At 52.7% G+C, this 22,136-nt stretch overlaps 1 protein-coding gene across 1 annotated transcript in view; it reads left to right on the top strand.

Moving 5' to 3' along the window:
- The window catches only part of WFDC1 (WAP four-disulfide core domain 1), a 31,434-nt gene extending 15,014 nt beyond the window's left edge, over nucleotides 1-16,420 (top strand). Inside the window, exons 3-7 of the mRNA XM_047791298.1 lie at nucleotides 3,907-3,990; nucleotides 4,921-5,061; nucleotides 11,607-11,648; nucleotides 14,064-14,136; nucleotides 15,979-16,420. Coding sequence (XP_047647254.1) covers nucleotides 3,907-3,990; nucleotides 4,921-5,061; nucleotides 11,607-11,648; nucleotides 14,064-14,122 — 326 coding nt within the window. The 3' untranslated portion in view covers nucleotides 14,123-14,136; nucleotides 15,979-16,420. The remainder of the gene's footprint in view (nucleotides 1-3,906; nucleotides 3,991-4,920; nucleotides 5,062-11,606; nucleotides 11,649-14,063; nucleotides 14,137-15,978) is intronic.
- The last annotated feature ends 5,716 nt before the right edge of the window (nucleotides 16,421-22,136 follow it).

The raw sequence follows: 22,136 nt of genomic DNA, 5'->3' as shown, positions 1-22,136 counted from the left end.
GAGGAGCGGTCCTGCACGACCCTGCCCGACCGGAGAAAGAGCTGGACTTAAACCTGGGCACCTGGGCAGACCTGCCTGTGAAATGGGAACATTGTGTACCTTGAGCAAACATCAAGTTGGATGCCCTGGGCGCCTGCTGTATGCGGATGTCACCGCTGCAGCCGGAGGGCTCCAGTCGCGGGGACGCCGGTTCCAGGAACAGTGCCCGCTGCTGTGAAGATGGGGGGATTTCTCATTTAAAAGGAAGGAAGGAAGGGAGGGAGGGAAAGACAGAAAAGACAAGAAAGACAGGAAAGAAAGGAAAAGAAAGAAAAGATTTCCACCTTTTCTTAAAATATTGGGCCACATTCCCTGGCCCTCCATCTGCTGGAGCCTCAGGTGTCCCTAGATAGCAGTGGGGGCCTCCCGTTTAACAGGGACCACCCACCCCCGCAGGTCCACTTCCCTCAGGATGCCTGGCCCTGGGGGTCTTGGAGATGGAGGCCTGCCGGACCCGTGAGGGATGCAGATGCGGATCAAATCCACTGGCTGGCGGATTGAAATGAGGGCCAGCATCCAGCCGTGCTCAGCGGTGCTCAGCCCTGCGTCCTGCCAGAAGGAGAGAATCAGCAGGATGTTTGTTGAATCTTAACCCCTTGAATCTTTTTGAGAGAAACAGCCCTCAGGGATTCACCTTTGGAGGGGAGGAGTCTCAGATTCTTTCTGGAGGGGTTTGGAAGGGGAGGGAATGGAGCCTGAGTGGAGAAAAAGTGCCCCTCCATAGGTGCGATAGGAGGCAGGAAAGTTTCCTGCACTCTTGGCTCTGCTTGAGGCTGAGCCTCGGAGGACAGCAGCCTGTCCGAACTGTACTTGCAGCCAGAGGCTTCCGTCCCCGGGGCCTTTGTTGTAGAAGGTGGCCCTGACGACAAGGCAGGAATAACCCACTTAGTCTTGGGGGCTGGCAAGGTCACGGTGATGACAAGCGCTCAGCCCCCTTAGTAATGCTCATCATTACACTCTCTGCTGCCTTTGAGTCCTGCGTCTTGGCTACGCTGGCTCCTACAGGGCTCTTTCTAAGGAGGACAAAGTAGCACCCCATCCTGGTGGGGGAGGCACATAAAAGTACTCCCATTTGGTCGGACAGGTCAAAAAGGTGTCCCTTCCTTTGGATTGAGATAGGGCCTGGGGCCTGACTTGCCACCTACAAAGGGTGCTTTTGGGCAGTGCGCAAACTGTGCAACTGTGCATGACACTCCAAATAGCCTTTCCATACATCAACTCATTTAATGCTCACATGGTCCCAGGGGGTGGAGAGACTGCTGTCAGCCCTGCTTTACAGCTGAAGACACTGGAGCTCAGAGAAGCCGAGTCCCTTTCCCAAAGTCACACAGCAGGCAGACCTGGATTTTCATCATCTTCTGACTCCACAGACTGCCCAATCAGTGGAGGCTTTGAGTGTGGACACGTGGGGCCCCTGGGCCAATGTGTGGAATCCCTCACTGCCCAGAACACCCTTCCCCCAGACGCCCCCACAACTCCCTTCCTCGCGTCTCTCCTTGGCATCTTAGTGCAGAGGTGGTCACTTTCCCAGCGGAGGTTCTTTCTCTAAGTGACAATCTTTCCTCTGGCCATTCCTGCCTTCACTGCTTAAGCTGCCTGCATAGCCCAGTCTGGAGGATTGCATTTTGTTTGTTTACTGTTCCCCCCACTTGGAGGCCATGAGGCAGAAAGTTTGGTCTGCTTCCTTCATTGCTGTAACCCCTCCACCTGCAGCAGTCTCTGAGCACTTAAAGATACTCCGTGAATATTAAATGAATCCAGGAAGGCCTAGCTTTCACTGGCCAGTAGGAAGAGCCTCAAGATATTAGTCATAATAAAAGTTATGATCATAACTAGAACAAGATTTCTCACCCTTGGCAATCTTGACATTTGGGGTTGGATAATTCTAATTGGGGGGCTGAGGATGTTGAGCAGCACCTCTGGCCTCTCCCCACTAGGTGGCAGTAGTACCCCACTCCCTCATTGGGACAACGGAAAGTATGGATGGATGTTTGCTCAGGAGGCAAAATTGCTGGCTGTTGAGAACTGCTGATAAAAGGTGACTTGCCCCAAGCCCTGTTCTAAGCAACTTAGATGCTTCCTTGCAGTCTCTGTGTGGGTTCCCTCCAAAGCAGACCCTGAGAGAAGCTCTTGGGTGCAAGGAGTTTTTTAGCAGGTGATCCCAGGAAGTTCTAGGCAGGGAGCAGAGAGGCGAGACCCTGGGTCTCCAAGCCTTTAGAGTTGGCAGATTGATGGGAGGCCTTGACCAAGTTTCAGTATTCCAAAAAGTATAGCAAAAGGTGTGCATTTCCCTGTGGAGGAAATATTAATAATTCCCATTTAGTAAAAAATAGCATTGAAAGTTCTTTCTTTTTTTTGCGGCCACACCGGTGGCATAGGGAAGTTCCCGGGCTAGGGATCACATCGTAGCTGCGGTTGCTGGCCTACACCACAGCCACAGTCACAGCCACACTGGATCCAAGCCACATCTACAACCTGATCTGCAGTTTGCCACAACTCCAGATCCTTAACCCACTGAGGGAGGCTGGGGATCTAACCCGCATCCTCACGGACACTATGTCAGGTTCTTAACTGGCTGAGCCACAGTGGGAACTCCTAAAAATACATTTTCCCACATTTCTAACATTTGCATATGTTCATGTTAAAAACATTACCAGTGACATTTAATGTTTTAAGTCCAGAGTGGACGGAAGAACCAAAAGGGTGGAAATAGAGGCTGTGGAACTGTATCCTGCCACCTCTCTCTCTCAGGAGTTGCAAACTCCTGGTTTGTTCTGTTGTTTTCATTTCCACGCTGAGAGCAACCGTCTTATAACCATAGTCTGCTCTTTTGAAGGAAAAAACTAAGCAGCCTGTTTACCAATACCTATCTATCTGCTTTCAAAGGTGCCAGACAGCACATCAGCCCCTTTACTTTTGTCGTATTTTGGAGTCAGACTAAAGCAGGGGTCATAAATGAATGTGATCCCCAGACTAGTCTTACTCGATCTCCAAAGGGCTTACAATTTTTTAAAAATTAATCGCTAACATTTAAAAACTATGTGCTCGTGTATTTTGAAATATAGACTTAAAAACAAACAAAAAAACAACCTGCAGACTCTGGAAACACCGAGAAGAGCTGGGAGCTGACCAGCCGCTAACCCATCAAGGCAGGAACATGCTCCGGTGTGCCATGGCCCTGCTCGGCCTGCCTTTCGCCTTTAAGTTACCTTTCTTTCCTATGTCCCCAGAGATATTTGGGTTTTCAGTCCCTATTTTGAGTTTTGAAGCCCCTTCGATCTACTTTTCATGGGTCACTCTTACTGTTGAAAATTTATTGGTTAGAGAAGAGGCCAGGCTGCTGTGACAAAAAGATCCGTACACTTAGGAGCCTCATCTCTTAGGTGTTTACTTCCCCCGTGGTTAAAAGGCCGGAGTGGACGTGTGGTCCATGGCAGATGGGTGGCTCTGCTCCACAGTCATCCAGGGACCCAGGTTCCCTCCATCCTGTTGCTCCACCTGGTCAGCTGGCTCCCAGTGTGCGGGAAGGGAGAGGGAGGGAGGCACTGGTGCAAAGGCAAGACAGGGAGGAGCAGCATCACTTCTTCTCACATCCCATTGGCCAGAACTCAGTCACATGGCCACATCTCGCTGCAGGGGAGGCTGGGAAATGTAGTCTCCAGTGTGGCCACCCAGTGCCTGGCTGCAACTCCCAGTTCTGTTTCGAAAAGGAAGGGGTGAATTCTTGCTGGAGAACCAGGTTGCTTCTCCCACGGGGAGCCTCCGTGTTTCCTCATGAGATGTAGGCTCCCCGGCCCCAGAGGCTGGGGCACTTCTCAGCTGCCCAAGGAGGGCCTCGATTTAACCATGCTTTGTTTATCTTGTCAGTTTTAGACTGGCTGGTGCAGCCCAAACCTCGATGGCTCGGGGGCAACGGCTGGCTCCTGGATGGTCCTGAGGAAACGTTGCAAGGTACCTGCAGGTGCTGCCAACCCACGGCAGAGCCAGGGTCCCTCCTGGTCACGGTCCTGCCAGGAAACATAAGTAGGGGCAGCCTCTGCCCAGCCCTCTCAGACCCTCCCCACCTCGGACGGGGCTGGCTGGGGCTTGGCCAGGTTCTCAGAATCCCCAGAACAGTGGGGGGTTTGCAGTCCCTGGGAACTGGCCCCTCCCAAGGCGGGGAAGGGAGAGGGAGGGGCCGGGGTTTCAGGTCCTGAAATGAGTATAAAGGGTTCCCTGTTCCCTGTGGTCGAGGCTTCCTCCCTGGGCGGGTGGAGAGCAGTTTCCAGAAGGAGCGGCCCAGGGGCCCGGAGCGCTGTGAGGGCAGGGGTGTGAGCGAACACCTGTGAGTGAGCACTGTTGCGTTTGTGCAGCTGTGCTTGTGACTCCACACACTTTTGTGTGTGTGGCTGTGTCCCATAGACTGTGCTTGTAGCTGGGTGTCTGGGTATTTGTGCATCTGTGTTCACACAGACATGTGTGACAGCAGGTGTGGGCGTGTGCATGTGTGGGATTTGTGTGCATCTGAACGTGGGTGGGGTTGGCTCTGTGTGTGTGTGTTAGGATTTGTGGGGCAGTGAAAATGGGTGTGTGTCGTGTGTATAGGATTTGGGCGTGTGAACGTGTGTGTGCATGTGACTAAGCACGAGCATGTGTGTTTCATCACATGGCAGTGAACATACATGTATGTGCATCACGCAGCTTGCCAGGGTATGTCTGGGATTATGTGAGTGTGGGCTGCCATTGTGCGTGTGCATGTGTGTGTATATATGTGTCTGTGTGTGTGTGTGTGTGCACATGCCTCTGTGAGTGAAACCCCGAGCACAGCCTGGAAACTGGGGTGCAGATGAGAGCTCGGGGGCCGCCCCTGAGCTCCCGACATGTGTCCCCCCCTCCCCGCAGCAGAGGCCTGCAGCACCACAGAGGACGGGGCCGAGCCGCTCCTCTGCCCCTCAGGCTACGAGTGCCACATCCTGAGCCCAGGTGACATGGCTGAGGGCATTCCCAACCGCGGGCAGTGTGTCAAGCAGCGCCGGCCGGCAGGTGAGTGTGGGCACAGGAGCCTCACCCCACACTTCTGGAACCCCGCACGGGAGCCTGTCCTGCAGGAAACCAGGGGTGCTGGAGGCTGGCAGCGCCCTCCCCTCCCTCCTCTCCCCTCCCTCTCCCCCCTCTCATTCCTCATCCGCCCTGGACACAGGCAGACCCTGCTCTGCCGCCTCCTCCTGGCTGACCTTGGGGTCAGTTGTTTCATCTCTCCGAGCCTCAGTTTCCTTCTCTGTAAAATGGGGCCACTTCACACTGGGTTATGGAGATTCATTGAAATCATACATGTGAAGCCAGAGCAGAGACAGAGATAAGAGGTGCTCAGCAAATGCTGATATTTTATATCCATCTGTCTATGCATTTTATTTATTTTTATTTATTTATTCATTTATTTTTGTCTTTTACCTTTTTAGGGCTGCACCCATGGCATATGGAGGTTCCCAGGCTAGGGGTCCAATCGGAGCTACAGCTGCCAGCCTACACCACAGTCACAGCAATGCGGGATTCGAGCTGTACCTTCGACCTACACCACAGCTCACGGCAACGCCAGCTCCTTAACCCACTGAGCAAGGCCAGGGATCAAACCTGCAACCTCACAGTTACTAGTCGGGTTCGTTAACCACTGAGCCACAACAGAAACTCCCGCATTTTCTTTTTTATTTTTTTGCTTTTCAGGGCCACACCCGCAGCATATGGAGGTCCCCGGGCTAGAGGTCCAATCGGAGCTACAGCTGCCGGCCTACGCCACAGCCACAGCAAGGCTAGATCCGAGCCGCGTCTGCCACCTACACCACAGCTCACGGCAACACTGGATCTTTAACCCACTGAGCGAGGCCAGGGATCCAACCCAGAACCTCATGGTTCCTAGCTGGATTCGTTTCCGCTGCGCCACAACGGGAACTCCCTATCTCTGCATTTTAAACTGCACAAAATTTGAATCGCCTGAAAACCCTTAACTTCCCTCTGCTTGGACCGTTCAGCGTGATTGATTTAGTGTTTCTCTTTGGAGACAAGGCAGGGAATACATCTGCGACAGGCAGGAGCGGCATGGCTTTCACCTGCATCCTTTCCGGAGCTCTGGTGCCGTAGGTTAGCACGTGACACTGAAATAGTTGGCATCCTTTTCCCCAGGAGAGCAAGGACCTCTTGGAGGGGGTACCTAAAAGCTTCTCCTGCCCCATACAAAGCATATGTTTGGGAGGTTTGCTCTGGAATTTGGCAGGAATGTGTGGCCAGCGAAGAAATCTGGGACTTCAGAGAGATGTCAGGTCGCCTCCTCAAAGCTCGTTGGAACTTTGAGGCCACACCCCTCAGGGCCCACATCCCCCTTTTGGCATCTCTTAGCCCTGATAGCGGAGGACAGCCCCTTAGTCAAGGGTAAGAATAGGAGTTCCCTGGTGGCTCAGCAGGCTATGAACCTGGTGTTGTCACTGCTATGGCCCAGGTCACTGCTCTGGCACAGATTCGATCCCTGGCCCCAGCACTTGCTTATGTTTCAGGTTGGCTGGGAAAAAAAAAAAAAAAAAAAGATTTGAGGATCATTACAGCGACCCTGTTGGCCAAAAGAACCTGTCAGGGTGCATTGTCTGCCAAAGCATTTTTCTCCCTGATTTGAGAATTTCTTTCTCTGGGGTGTTTCAAGAAAGACAGAGACATTAAATCCTGGCATTGTTATCATTGCAAATACGGCAAATAATAAAATTATGAGGCACTGATCTGTCTCAAGAATCCTGGTTCCTGGAATTCTGAGCTTTGGGGGAAAAAAAAAAAAAAGGCCAGAAGCAAACCAGGAATCAGATTTCTTCCACACCCCACTTGCTGTTTGTGGTTATGAGAGGGTTTTCCGGCCAGACAGCCAGGATCCCAGACAGCCCATGGCCACCTGGCCCCTCGATGCTGTGTGTGTAGCAAATAGCCCAGCCTTTTCAGGCCTCACTTTCCTTATCTGTAAACTGGGCGCGTGATCATTAAATTGCTTCCCAGACTCTGTGATGAGTCAGTGAGTTGATCTACCAGTGACTTCACCGAACAGAATCCTTTCTGTTTGCATCACTGCATCTGCAGACACCACACTGCAGCACGTATGGACGGGGTATGCAGCCCTTTGCACACACAACCCCAAGGGCAGGTCAGCCTCTAGGAACCTGCTGGAATATGGAAGGAGCAGCCTTTTCCAAAAGAGAGGTGGGGCCCGGCGCGGGGGTGGGGTGGGGTGGGGTAGGGGGGGGAGTCAGGAGTCCTTTAAACCAGAATGTCCTTTTTGTAGCTGGAAAGGCCTGGAATTCCTTGGCATTTCTCATCTCCTGATCTTGCTTGTTCAATTATGTGACCTCCAGCACCAGGGTCAACCAGACCCGTTCAACCCAGTTCTCGAGGGACCAAACCCGCTCAAAAAGACCCACTTCGAGGGTGGAGATAAGTGAAGAGCAGACAGTCAGGTGACTGCACTGATGATGCCTGCGGTTCTCGAGGCCCTGAGGCCCTTGTGGCTGCTCCGAGAGGCTCCAGTGCGAGCCTGCGAGGGTGAACTGTGCCCAAAAGCAGCAGGGAGTGTGATTTTTTTTTCTTTATTTTTTATGGCTGCACCTGTGGCGTTTGGAGGTTCCCAGGCGAGAGGTCGAATGGGAGGTACACCTGTGGCCTACGGCTGAGCCAAAGCTGCAGGGGTTCCAAGCAGCAGCTTGCAGCAGTGCTGGATCTGTAACCCACGGAGCAAGGCTGGGGATCAAACCCACATCCTCACAGAGACCACGTCAGGTTCTTAGCCCGCTGAGACACAATGGGAAGTGCGTGGAGTGTGATTTTAAGAGTTAGATTAAGGCGGCAGCATCAGAACTGCTGCGACGGGTTCCAGTCCTGCACCATTCTTCCCAGGTGCCCGTGGGGAGCTAACCTAGCCTTTCTTGGCCTCAGTTTCTTTATCTGTAAGATGGATCAATGCGGATCATGATAGCAATTGGTTCTTGGGGGCGGGTATGAGGCTTGGATGAGAACCCACTTACAGAGTGCTGAGGGCAGGGTCTGACACGGAGTAGGTCCCCCACAGATGTGCGTCACTGTCACCTGTCTTAGGGAAGCAGGAGGACCTGAGAGCAGAAACCTGCCCAGACGACGCACAGAGTGGGAATTCAAGGCCACCCACGTGCTCCGGAGCCCAAGGCTGTGTGCCCGCCCCTCCCGCCCCACAGGGATGCTGGGAGCCTGCTAGATGGAACCGGAGGTGAAGTTCCCCGGGCCTCATCCCCAGAGGGCTGTCACTTAGCACAATTATTGGTCATTGTGCAGGAGTCTGGCGAAATCCCAACAGCTTCCCTTGGAGCAGCGGGCTTGGGGAGGAGAGGCTCACCCTGGAAGCCAAACCAGAAGCCTTTGATTTTAAGGTTTTTTTTTCACTGTGTATTTGAAATACTTTCTGTCTTAAGTGGCACCAAGAAGGGGGAGTTCCCGTTGTGGCTCAGCGGGTTAAGAACCTGACACAGTGTCCATGAGGACCCAGGCTCACTTCCTGGCCCCACTCAGTGGATTAAGGATCGGGTGTTGCCACTAGCTGCCGCATAGGTCGCAGATGCGGCTTGGATCCCGTGTTGCTCTGGCCGTGGTGTAGGCCGGCAGCTGCAGCTCAGATCCAGCCCCTCGCCTGGGAACCTCCACACGCATGTGCGGCTCTAAAAAGACAAAAGACCAACAAACAAAAACTGTTTTCTTCCTCATGCCCGCTCTCTCTCCATATGTATAGAAATCTACATAGTGATTTTTCAAGACGCTCTGAGAATAAGTTGCAGGTCTCGTGCCCACACCCAAGATGCAAGTCACCCCTGAGAGCCGGCTGCCACAGGGCCCAGGGACCCTCCAGAGCTGACGGTCCAGGACGCTGGACCCTAACGCTTGAGAAGCTCATGTCTTTCTCAGGAGGGAAATGAGCACTGACACAGGCAGTAGCTCTGATTTCTGGGAGAGCAGAGTTGGGATCCTCAGGGTATCTTCTTTAAAAAAAAAAAATCTTTATTTTATTGAAGTCTAGCTGATTTATAGTGTCCAGTTGATTTCAGGTGTATAGCACAGTGATTCAGTTATTATATATATATGTGTGTGTGTGTGTGTGTGTATTCTTTTTCAGATTCTTTTCCCTTATAAATTATTTCAAAATACGAGTAGAGTTCCCTGTGCTGTAAGTAGGTCCTTCTTGGTCTTTTATTTGTTTTTAATTCTGTCATTTTTATTTTTATTTTATTTTTTCCTTTTTGGCTGCCTTGCAGCGTGTGGAGCTCCCCAGGCCAGGGATCAGATCCAAGCCATAGCTGTGACCTGAGCCACAGCTGCAGCAGTGCCAGATCCTTAACCTACTGTGCTGGGCTGGGGATCAAACCTGCGACCCAGCGCTCCCAAGGTGCTGCCGATCCCATTGTACCACAGCGGGAACTCCTATTGTTTTTAGTTTTAAATTTAATTTTTATTTCCTCCGGGAGTAGAGTTGATTTAGAATGCCATGTTAGTTTCAGGTATACAGCACAGTAACTCAGTTTTACATACACACATTTCCATTCTTTTTCAGATTCCTTTTCCGTGTAGGTTACTACAGGATATGGAGGGGGTTATGTCTTTTATATATAGTAGTGTTTGTGTTAATCCCAGCTTCCTGATTTATCCCACCCGAATTCTGGGTGAGCATCAAAGGCCAAGATGTGGAGGTGACCCCACGCTCGCTTCTGATAAATGGACTTCACTGGATGCTGCATCAGAGGGATCACGGGGTCCCACAGCCCTGAGCAGGGGCTCCCATCCATAGATTTATTTTGTAAAAGTCGCACTTGGGGAAAACACACGAGGTGTGAGGAGGTCCAGTTCCTCCCCGACCACCATCTCCGCCTGTGGGGTCAGGGGCCAGAATTCACCCGAGAGAGAAGGGAGGGCAGGAATGCCTCAGAGAGCCTCCGGCCTGGAAGAATCTTGCTATTTGCTTCAGAAGCATAGCTGTAAATGGAAGATCATAAATAGCAGTGCTGGAGGTTGCTGATAAGCCCTCTGCCCCGAGCAAGCATGTGAACCGGCCACTGGGATTCTGTGGCCTGTGCAGAAAGTGTCCGTGCTGGTCCTGGACGCCCTGGCGATGTTCCGGGTGTCCACGGAACTGGAGGGAATCCACGTGCCCACGGGTTACACAGACACGATTTTTACCGAGATAACTGTGGGCTGCAGGATTAGCTCCAAGTGCGCAAGTGTGATTTATTAACGTAATCGCCGTCCGACAAGGCCGATGTGCAGAGGGGCAGGGGTGAGCTTACGGATGGAGGCGTTGCGAGTGGAACATCTGTGTCATCGGGCCAGGTCGCTCCGCGCTCCCACGTCCAGTTTCCCCAGCTCCCGCCGTAAAAGGTTCTACGGCGGTGATGGGGTGGGGACGGAGGGAGCGGGTGGGGTCCAGGACGAGGAAGAGCGGGAGTCAGATGATGGGGATTTTAGTGATTTCAGACCGGTGACACTGCCAAGAAGTGACCACTTTGCACCCAAAACTAGCACTTTTGTACGGTTCCTGCTAATATTTGCACATCCAGGTTCCCATGGAATTATTTCTATTACTTCGCAATAACTTAAGGGGGATTCTTTTCATACCCTCCATATAAAATAGGTAACCACCCAGGACCTACTGTAGAGCACAGGGCACTCTACCCAGTGTTTCGTGATAAGCTCTTTGGGAAAAGAATCTGAAAAAAGAATGGATATAGGTATACATATAACTGAACCACTTTGCCGTAGACCTGAAACTAACACAACGTTGTAAAGCCACTATACTCCAGTCAAAAAAAGAAAGAGTTATTAATTTTATGCCCAGTTCCAGGTGAGAAAACTGAGGCTCACAGAGGATTAGTGAGCAGTGGGGTGAAGCTTTTGTTGGCAGTAATGACATTCAAGGCTTTTTGAATGGACTCCAGAAAGAGCATCCGCTCCCCGTTCAAACACGTTTTGTAACGACATTTGCTGAACAGTATGACGGAACTGGCTTCCAGTTCGTCTCTTAGGAGAGTGGGTCCCCAACGTTTTGGCCTCAGGACCTCTTTATACTAAAAAAAATACTGAGAACCCCACACAGCCCCCTTTGTGTGGGATATGGCTGTGGAGAGTGACCATATTTGAAACTAAAGCCGAGACATTCTAAATACTTAGGTGTTAGTAGTTCATTTAAAAGTGATGGCGGTAAACCATAATGGAGTAAACAGAAATAATATGTTTCTTACATGTATTTTCCAACACACACACACACACACACACACACACACACACACACACAGGAAGTGAGAAGAAGAGCATTCATTGTTTTACATGTTTGCACTTGTCGTATGTGAATTCCGAGAGCTGCGGCGTCACATCTGCTTCTGCATTCGAGTGACTGCAGTGTCACAGGTCAGGTAGCCTCTGGAAAATTCCACTGTGTGCGGAAGAAAGAATGAGAGTGAGAAACGCAGACCATTCCTTAGTAGTAGTATGCAAAGTGTCGGCCTTGTAAACTCCCCAACAGGGGTTTCATCCTCTCCCTTCTTTTCCAGATGGGCGATTCTTACGGCACAAATTTTACAAAGAATATCCAGGTAAGAGAAGAGCCACTCTTTCTTTGCAGAGAGCCCTAAACAGGGCGGTGGGCATTTTTAGGGTGAAGAGAATGAAACCCTCGTGGACTGCTCTGAGCTACACTTTGAAGCTGCTGTAAAGGAAGTGACCATATTCTCCCGGGTGCTTTTGTGCCATCACGTGGCACTTTGGGGCGAGGTGGTGGAATGACAAGATGCTTCTGTTGTGAAAATCTCTGTTCCAGCCTGAGGGTTCCTCCAGGTGGGCAGGCGCCATTGCAGCCTGCGGGCTGGGACTGAGGCAGCAGCTCAGGAATGTCTCAGGGGGGACAAAATGGGAACAAGGATTGGAAAATAAAGTAGTCTGATGGTGAGCAAAAGAGGGGCTTACAGAGAACATGGCTTCGTGCTAAACATCAGGACTTGGGACGAGACATGCAGAAGGTCCTCCGACTCTCAGTCAGGGAATTGGAGAATAGGTTGGCACCATCCATCCATCCATCCATCCAACCAACCAACCATCCATCCATCCATCCATCCATCCATCCATCCAACCATCCAACCAACCAACCATCCATCCAACCAACCAACCATCCATCCATCCATCCATCCATCCATCCATCCATCCAACCAACCATCCATCCATCCATCCATCCATCCAACCATCCATCCATCCATCCAACCATCCAACCAACCAACCATCCATCCATCCATCCATCCAACCAACCAACCATCCATCCATCCATCCATCCATCCATCCATCCAACCATCCAACCAACCAACCATCCATCCAACCAACCAACCATCCATCCATCCATCCATCCATCCATCCATCCATCCATCCATCCAACCAACCATCCATCCATCCATCCATCCATCCAACCATCCATCCATCCATCCATCCATCCATCCATCCATCCATCCAACCAACCATCCATCCATCCAACCAACCATCCATCCATCCATCCAACCAACCATCCATCCATCCATCCATCCATCCATCCATCCAACCAACCCACCAACCATCCAGTCATCCATCCATCCAACCATCCTCCCATCCATCCATCCGTCTGTCCGTCCATGCAGTCTTCCATACATCCATCCATTCATCCCCAATATCTTTTTTAAAAAGTGACAGTACATAGTTATCAGAAATTACTCTTGTGAGTTCCCATCGTGGCACAGTGGAAACAGATCCGACTAGGAACCATGAGGTGGTAGGTTCAATCCCTGGTCTCGCTCAGCAGGTCAAGGATCCAGCATTGCCATGAGGTGTGGTGTAGGTCCCAGGTGCAGCTCGAATCCCATGTTGCTGTGGCTGTGGTGTAGGCTGGTGGCTATAGCTCCAATTAGGCCCCTAGCCTGGGAACCTCCATATGCCACGGGTGTGGCCCTAAAAAGACAAAAAAAATTACACTTATTTGTATGCTAGAGGTTTGTTTTGTTTTCTTTTTTAAATGATTTTTATCTCTTCCATTGTCGTTGGTTTATAGTGTGCTGTCAGTTTCCTACTGTACAGCGAAGTGACCCTGTCACACATACATATATCCATTCTTTTTCTCACATTATCCTGCCCCATCACAAGGGACTGGATATAGTTCCCAGTGCCATACAGCAGGATCTCATTGCTTATCCATTCCAAAGGCAAGAGTCGGCATCTATTCATCCTGACTCCCAGTCCGTCCCGCTCCCTCCCCCTCCTTCTGAGGCTGCATGTGTGAACGTGGCAAACCCCGTCTCTGTCACCATGCAGCTAACTCGTATCAAGCAGGAAATTAGAACATTAAGGCGGCCCACGTGGTTATTTAGTGAGAACAGCGCTCAGGACCATTGAGGTCCCACACAGGACACTGTGAAAAGGACACCTTGGACTAGGATGTCGGGGAGGCTTCCTCAGGAGGGGACACTGAAGCCCAGTATAAAGAATGAGAAATAGGAGTTCCCGTCATGGCCCAGTGGTTAACGAACCTGGCTAGTATCCATGAGGACGCGGGTTCGATCCCTGGCCTCACTCAGTAGGTTAAGGATCTGGCGTTGCCGTGAATTGTGGTGTAGGTCGAAGACGCAGCTCGGATCCCATGGACCCCTAGGCTGGGAACTTCCATATGCAGGTGTGGCCCTAAAAAGACAAAAGGAAAAAAAGAAAAGAAACAGTGGGCAGCGCTAGAAATCGGGACGTCGAAGCAGCTTGGCCATCACAGTAGCCAGAGTGCAAAGGGAGCACAGAAGGAGGTGGCGGGAGATGAGGCCAGACCACACAGGCAGGGGCGGGGGCCATGGCCGGGGGGGGAGCAGCTGCAGGTGGGGACTGGGTGACCTCCGTGGGGGAGACAAGGGGCAGGGCCAGGGAGCCAGGGGCTTAGGTTTGGCTGCTGAGCTGTGCATTTGAGCAGGAATTGCCACACCTGCCCTGACAGAGGCCAATTCTTTCCACAGAGGGTGCCTCCAAGAATGTGGCCGAACATGGGAAGGGACAGCAGAGGCACTTTCAGTAAAGTGACATCAGCAGGTAAGTGGGAGGTGTGATGAGTCAGTGACAGGTGGCTTTCACCATGCGGTTAACCAGGAGGAGGGTGAGAGGAGGGCTTTACCTGTGGGTAGAATTTGAAAATTCCCTTATAATTTCAGAATGAACATATGAGAGCTTAGGGTATAATCAGGAGTGGGAGATTAAAAAAAATTTTTTTTTAATTTTTATGGCTGCACCTGCGGCATATGGAAGTTCCCAGGCCAAGGATTGAATCTAAGCCACAGCTGCAGCCTGTGCTGTGGATTCTTTAACCCACTGTGCCGGGCAGGGGATTGGACCTGCACCTCCCAAGCCACTACAACGGATTCTTAACCCACTGTGCCACAGCGGGAACTCCCAGGAATGCGCGCTTTATAGCCTGTGGCCCCAAATCCAAGGACTAGACTAGGTTGTCACTTGCTTTGCTTTCCTTTGTCTCCGTGCCTCGTGCTCAGGCAGACAGGTCCTCCGCTGTGCATGAACTTGGTCCCTCTGTCTCCCCGCTGCCCTCACACGCTGCTGTTGAGGTCCATGTCTGATGGCCCAGGCACTCTGCGCTTCAGCAGTCATTCGAGGGAATCTCCGGGGGGCAGACGCATTGCTAGGGGGACGCCTGGATCAGTCAAAGCTCCTGCTCTCGTGGGGCTGACCTCCTAGTCGGAGACTAAACCCGTCAGCCAGAAAGTCTGCGGGGAGGGCACAGCCCGCAACGGTGTCAGTGAAGCCGAACAGACCGGCGATGTGATTCAGAGCAGCCGGGCGGTGAGGGAGCTGCTTCAAATCGGGGTCAGGAAGGCCACGTGAGCAAGTGACATCTGAGCCAGGATCTGACATGGGTGCCCAGGCAGAGGTGCAGGAAAGATCTTGGCTTGGAGGAGCCACAGGGAGCCCACTAGGGTGAGAACAGAATGATGGGGATGGGTGGCACCGGAGGTGACAGGTAAGGCACAGCTCTGCTCTCAGATGCTCTCCACCGTGAGATGCAGGCACACGCAAAGGACCGGGGGTCCCCGCCAGTAAAAGCTGAACATCGACCCCGTGCTGTGAAAGCTCAGGTCTACAGAAAAAAGCACTTGAAAGCAGGTGGCCTCTCCGAATGTCCTCGATTTCCTGCAAATGTCCTGAAATCATTAGGGTTCAGATTCCAGAATGTTCAGCCGTGATCCTGCAGGAAAACCTAGAGCCTTGGGGATGGATGCCAACATGTCTATTACCTGCTGACGACAGGAGCAGTCCTTGGAGTGGGTCTGACCCACCTGATTGAGTCTGTGAACCCGAAATGGGGGGAGAGCTGGGGCCAGTAGGAAAGAAGGGGACAGCGAGAGACAGTTCAGGATGGCTCTTGGGAGCTGCAGACCAGAACTGGGATTAAATTCCTGCTCCACCCCTGGGTGCCCTTAGGCAAATGACTTCATCTCTCCAAGCCTCAGTTTCCTCATCTATAAAATGGGAGAGAGGAGGAGGGGTGTGTCAGGAACGGAATAGGACGCGAGGAGGGATCAGGATGGCAGCGTGGGGCGTGGGAGCCCACCTGCCCCCACGAACGGATCCAAAAGCCATCTACACATGGAGCAACTGTTAGTGAAAACAAACTGGAAACTGGCCCAAAGATGAGTACAGCCAAGGTTGTAAGATCCACATGGACTCAGGCAGGAAGGGAGAGGGAAGTGGTGCCCAGAGAGACCGCACGGTGAGCCGGGAATTTCGTCTTAGCGGAAACTGGAGTCTTTCTGGTGTTTCCGGTTTCCGGTGGGTGAAGAGGAAGTGGGCGACACACGACTGTGACCCCAGATTCTGCCCAAGAAGTAGTTCATTTTCATTCCTTCTTTGCTTCCCTTTCAGCCCGTCTGCAAGAACACTCCTCCACTTTCTGCTAAGCCTTGGAAACAGTTGACTAAAAAAAATGACTTGACCCCCAAGGTCATGCCCAGCTCAGCAGAGCCTGAGCCCAGGGATGCTTGGAGACAGGACAACTGCATCCCAACCCCTGTGTGGCCCTACCTGGCGGGGTGACTTTGTGGGAGCCATTCACCAGCGCTGGGTTCCCGTTTTATCGTCATAGAAACAAGGCACATCTCACAGTCCTCCTGACCTTGGAGTTCCCCACATCTCCCGTGGGAAGAAGTCACTGCCTTTGTGAGCCGTGGGGAGCCCCTTTCTCAGACGGAGTTCTTAGAATGTCATTGGTTTCCACTCCCCAGATTCCTTCCAGGTTTGGCTCTGGGAGGCTTGGTCCCAAAAGTTCTCAAGATAAGTTGCTTATCATAAAATGGAAATGAATTTACCTGCTCATGCCTGATTTATAGTTTTTAACCACCTGATTTCTCTCTCTCTCTTTTTTTTGGGGGGGGGGGGGGGCCTACACTCACGGCATACGGAAGTTTCCAGCCTAGGAATCAAATTGGAGCTGCATCTGCTGGCCTACACCACAGCCACAGCAACGGGGGATCCAAGCTGTGTCTGCGACCTACACCACAGCTCACAGCAACACCAGATCCTTAACCCACTGAGCGAGGTCAAGGATTGAACTCGCCACCTCATGGTTCCTAGTTGGGTTCGTTACCACCGAGCCACAACTCCACCACCTGATGATGGTAACTTGGCTCTGCCGAAGCCGTGGGATCCTGGGTTGGGAGCAGAGTGGGTGCAGCTGGGATGTTTCTGGAACTCTGGACTGTTTGGGCCATTTGTGTCCCATGTTAGTTTGGCTTCTTCGGAAGCAGACCCTGGGAGGAGGGCTTATTTATTAGGAAGGTTTTCTGGGAGAAGCAGCAGAGGGTGGAGCACAGGAGAAGGAAGAGGTCCTACTGGGTGAGGTGAGTGCTCCTGAGCAGGTAGCTTTGGCAAGAACCCTCAGGGGTCCCAGAGGCAGAGTGCGTCCCTGCAGGGTCGGTGCCTGGCCTTTGATGACGTTGAACAAAGGGCCCGCGTATTCATTTTGCAAGGGTGAGAGTCACACTGCGGAGGTGTCCCCCTCGGGGCGGGGGGGAAGGGAGCCCATGTGTGTAAGGCTCCCACTGGTGGGGGAAGGGCTGCCCCTTGGGGCAGAGGTTGTCAGTTCCAGGGCCACCCCCTCCCCAGGGAGGGGACCCAAGAGGACATGGGCAGAAGCCAGGGGGCATGTTTCACCGTCCAGATCTCAACAGTGGCTGCACAGAAAGGGACACACATCCATGACCTGATTCACCCCATCGCCTGTCCCTTGTACAGCAGCCCCAAGGTGACTCGGGTGGGTCAGTCATCCATCGTTTGGCCGGATTTGACCTTTGACCCCTAAGGTCGGCTTGTGTAGACTCCTGAGGACCCACATTTCAAAAACAAGCATCTCTCCTCCGCCCCGCCCCCCCAAAGACCGCCTCTGGCTTCATCCACTCTTTCTCCAAATAAAATCCATATTCGCTTAGAGAGCACGGCAAGGCCACCTCCAAGTGGAGAGTGATGACTGATGGGTTTGTGGGGTTTTTTGTGTGTTTTTTTTTTGGCCTTTTCTGAGCATCGGTGCATTCCTATTGCTCAAGAACTATTTTATTCGGGTTTTCATGTTTGTTTCATTTTTGTGTGCAGCACAGGAGAGAAAAGCAGTCAGGCGATTCACGTCCGAGTTGTGTAAAATGTGCATTTGCCACACTGGCTGGGGGAGCGTGCGATTGACCCGCCCACTGATGAGCGGGGAAGATTCTGACCTCGGGACGGCGCGTCTGAGCAGAGACAGCGCTGACCCCCATCTCCGAGACTGAGGTTTTACGTCTGTCCACTCCCGGCACCAGCCAAGCTGTGGCATTTCCACGTGATTTCAATTCTGACCCGTCCCAACACACTCCCTCCCTGGAGGCCCAGGAGGGACCACGGCTGGTGTGCACACCTGCAGGGGGCCCTGGGGATGGGGCTGAGGGCTCCCCCACTTCCCAGGGACTGCCCAGTAGACAGGGCTGAGAGAGTAGAGGGTTCTGATTCTGGGCGAGGCACTTACCCTCTCTGAGCCTCAGTTTCTTCCTCTGGGAAATGGGCATGATTAGAGTAGCTGCCTTTTGGGAATTCCTGTTGTGGTGCAATGGAAACAAACCTGACTAGTATCCACGAGGATGTGGGTTCAATCCCTGGCCTCGATCAGTAGGTTAAGGATCTGTGTTGCCATGAGCTGTTGTGTAGGTTGCAGATGCGGCTTGGATCCAGCATTGCCGTGGCTGTGGTGTAGGCCGGCAGCTGCAGCTCTGATTTGACCCCTAGCCTGGGAACTTGCATATGCCACAGGTGCAGCCCTAAAAAGCAAAAAAAAAAAAAAAAGGAAAAACAAAAAAATTGTCTCTTTTGGGTGGGGCTGTGCCCATGGCATGTGGAAGTCCCCAGACCAGGGATCAAACTGATGCCACAGCAGCCACCTGAGCTGTTGCATTGACAGCACCGGATCCTTAACCCACTGCGCCGCAGCAGAACTCCCGAGGGTAGCTGCCTTTCAGAGTTGCCAGGGCGGATCCCGTGCGCGGTGAGGTACGGGGAGTGGTGCTTGGGGATGGGGCTCCCTCCTTGTTACTCTTACTTGGCACCACAGGCCCCTGGAGGCACATCAGCGCCCGGTTGAGAACCTCTGGTTCAGCCCAAATGCTGAGACTCTCATTTGTCCCGCTTCATCCATCAGTAAGCGTCCCGGCTGCACTGGCCTTAGGTTCAGGGTCATTCATTAACTCCCACTCACTCACCAGACAGTTATTCACCCGCCTAGTATTCCTTCTATCCAGAAATATTTACCAAGGACTAACCACCTTTTCTGGGCGAATCCCAGAGGCACTTTTTTTTTCCACCTTTCCACCTCCCTGAAGCTGGGACGTGTCCCAGCCGTGACCACCAGGCACATGAGCACACTGAAATGTACAGACTGGGCATGAGCAGCTCAGTGGAAACTTCTAGGAAAAACCAAGGAACCACGTGCGTCATCAGATTCTCGGGGATTCGGAGGCCACGTTGGCAGAAAAACTCACATCCTGGCCACTCTGAGTGGAAAAGTGATTCAGAAGGGTTGGCTCCAAACAGGATGACCTTCCAGGAGAGACCTCATCGCATATATTTCGCTGGTGTGTTCTCTTAGACGCATGCGCAAGGAAGATGATTAAAGTCTATGCCTGAATAGCCTGGAAGGTTTTTAATGAGTGTTCGGTAGAGAGGTAGATGCGTCATATAGCTTTAGTGGGCAGTGCTTTTCCTTTTCCTCTTAATTATAAATAACGTTATGCTTGAATTATTATGATCTATGTTGCCCGTCTTGGGTTGCAGTTTCAGACGTGGTGGGGAACAACCCAGAAACAGTCCCTGCCTGTGTTCACCGTCTAGTGGGGATTTGAACCAGGGCCTGCTGATTCGAGGGCTCTGCCCCCCCCCCATCACCTCGCCCCACGGATGGGCTTGCGAGCCCCTTCCTGGGGGAGCCTCCGCCCTGCCCTTACCCCTTTCCCCCTCGTCACATCCCTGCTCTGGGTCCTCAGTCTGAACAAGGACACACAGGTGGATAAGTAGCTGCGGGCAGTGGGGTACAGCCCCGGGCCCCAGCTGGATTTATCAGCTTTGAGCCCAGAGCGCTGTCCCCTGGGGGAGCTGGTCCAGTCCTTCCTGGGGACCTGGTCTAGTCCTTCCTGGGGATCTCATTCACATGGAAACCAGGTGACAGCATGGCTCACCTGAGCAAACACATGGGCACAGGTCCTGGGGTCTGCTGTCCAGGACACGAGAGGGCTCTGGGCTTGGGCTGGGTTCCTGTGGAGATCCTGCTGGTCAAAGCCATGTGCCCCTGGACACCGAGTTGAGCCTCTCTGAGCCTCAGTTTCTCTGCCGTGGAAAGGGGGATAACTCGTACCTGCCAGAGGAGGAATGAGACGAGAGGTGTGAAAATAGGCAGGAAACAGGAAAAGCCCATCCAGGTTCTTCAGGGCTAAGAGGCAGGGGAAGGCAGACACCAGCCCGGGGTTTGACAAAGGAGCCTCGGTGGCTTGAGTGACAGTGCTGGTGACAATGACCTGATCCCAGCTCCAACTAGTCGGGACAAAGGGGGCTGCCAGGAGGGACGGAGGAGAGGGTGGGGCACCACTTTGATGCTATGCTCATGGGGTTCAAGTCCCCGCCCTGACACTCGCTAGTGTGTGATCTTACATGTGTCATTCACTGTGCCTCAGTTTCCCCATCTGTGCAAGGGGGTGATAACGCTTCTGACTATGACGGAGGAAATGTGTTCAAATGTGTGCGGTTCTTAGGACAACGCGTGGCTTGTGGTGTGGGTTACATGAGTACCTACCTGCTACCGTTATTATGTTGTCGTTGTTGTTATGTCTCTAAGGGAGAAGGGACCACAGCTTGGGAAGACAGGACCGCGGCTGGGCTTCAGGGCCAGCGGGGGCCAGGGATGGAGTCTCCTTTAAGCAGAGGGACTGTCTCCTGGGGATGTGACGGTGGCCCCCAGCAGCTCCAGAGCTCCGTCCTGTGCACCCTCCCCGTGAACGGGACGCTGCCCCCCTGACTCCCTGGGGAAGGCGCCCGCAGCTGGGCCATCAGCTGGGGCCAAGAGAAGTGGGCAGGTAGAACCGGCCGCTCCTTGGTCAGCAAGGGCGACAGTCTAAGGTTGGGGATGGTGTGTCAGGAGGGGTCCCAGGAAAGCGTGGGGGTGCGCAGACCGTCTGCTAGATCCACCCCTCGTTCCACAAGGGAGGGCAGCAAAGGCCCACAGTGGTGTGACTTTTCCAAGGTCACGCACAGCCCAGCAGCCACAGGGGCGGTCAGTCCTTCCAGGGAGCCCACTTGGTCTGTGCTGGCCCTGGATTATTTCCCAGGCCTCACGGCCCCCTTCGCCTTCTGAGCGCTGACTGTGAGCTGGGCGCCTCTGCCAGCCCATTACAGAAACGAACCATGCCTCTGAGCTCCTTCCCGACCCATGAGCCAGAGACTCTTGAAACCCATTTTCCAGATGAGGGCAACCGAGGCACAGAAAAAAATAGTCACTTAGCAAGATCACAGAGCCAGGAAGTGACAGAATGAGGGTACGAGCTAATTAATTCCAGCTCTGCCTCCTCACGAGGTATGAACTTTGTCTTTTTTTTTTAATCATTAAGAAAAAGCCTTTAATCTGTGTGCTTACATGCGCACGTATAGGTATTGAGTTTTTGATGACAGGGTTGCGCTGATGATGACATTCTTATATCTGCAGCCATTCACAGGAGGGAGATATCACACAGTTACTGTTCCTCTCCCAGGAAGTACACATTACAGGAAGACCTTCTGGAAAAGACTGTAGGAAGGGAAGAACACAGCTGCCTCTTTTTTTTTTTTTTTTTTTTTGCTATGAATTGTCGAAGTCAGATTACATTTCGTATTAAGATCATCATCTACCAGTTTTTCTTTTTGAAAAAATAATTTGAAACTTTAAAAATGTTCAATACTAGTAAATTCACAGGACATGGGAGGAGAAGCCCAGGGAGGCCCGCCTCCCCCGTGGTAACACCTTGGGTAGGTGCAGCCCGGTAGTGCCACCAGGAAGCTGTCACTGGCACCGTCCACAGAGCACATGGGTTTCCTCTAGTTCTGCAGAGGAAGCTGACGTGGGGAGAAGCAGTTCAGCCAGGGTCACCCAGCTTGGAACTGGCCAGCCTCCCTTCTCCCGGCCTCCCAGGAACTGCAGGAGGCCAGCCCCCCTCCCTCGAAACCCCAGTCTAGAATGTTCTCTCTTGCCACACAAGGCCTCCTATATTGAAGAGACAACAGAGGCCACCTCTCTGGCTCTCTGGGGACAGGCCCACAGCTGCAGGGGAGGAGGGGCAGCCTCCAAGGGAGCTCCGTCCCTCCTGTGTCAGCGGAACCCCAGAAAGCTGGGCAACAGTGGGCAAGTCTGCCCAACCTGGTCCAAGGTGTCTGAAAAGCACTTGGCCCCGAGGGCGCTTGGCTGAGGGCAGGAACCTGCCAGGGGCCTTACTCAGTGGGGCAGCTCTTCCATAAAACAAACGTGATTAAACAGTCCCTCTGTC

The sequence above is a fragment of the Phacochoerus africanus genome, chromosome 8 (genome assembly GCF_016906955.1).
Source record: "Phacochoerus africanus isolate WHEZ1 chromosome 8, ROS_Pafr_v1, whole genome shotgun sequence".
Taxonomy (NCBI): Eukaryota; Metazoa; Chordata; class Mammalia; order Artiodactyla; family Suidae; genus Phacochoerus; species Phacochoerus africanus.
The sequence above is the reverse complement of the archived record's forward strand: the minus strand, read 5'-3'. Positions and strand labels throughout refer to the sequence as shown.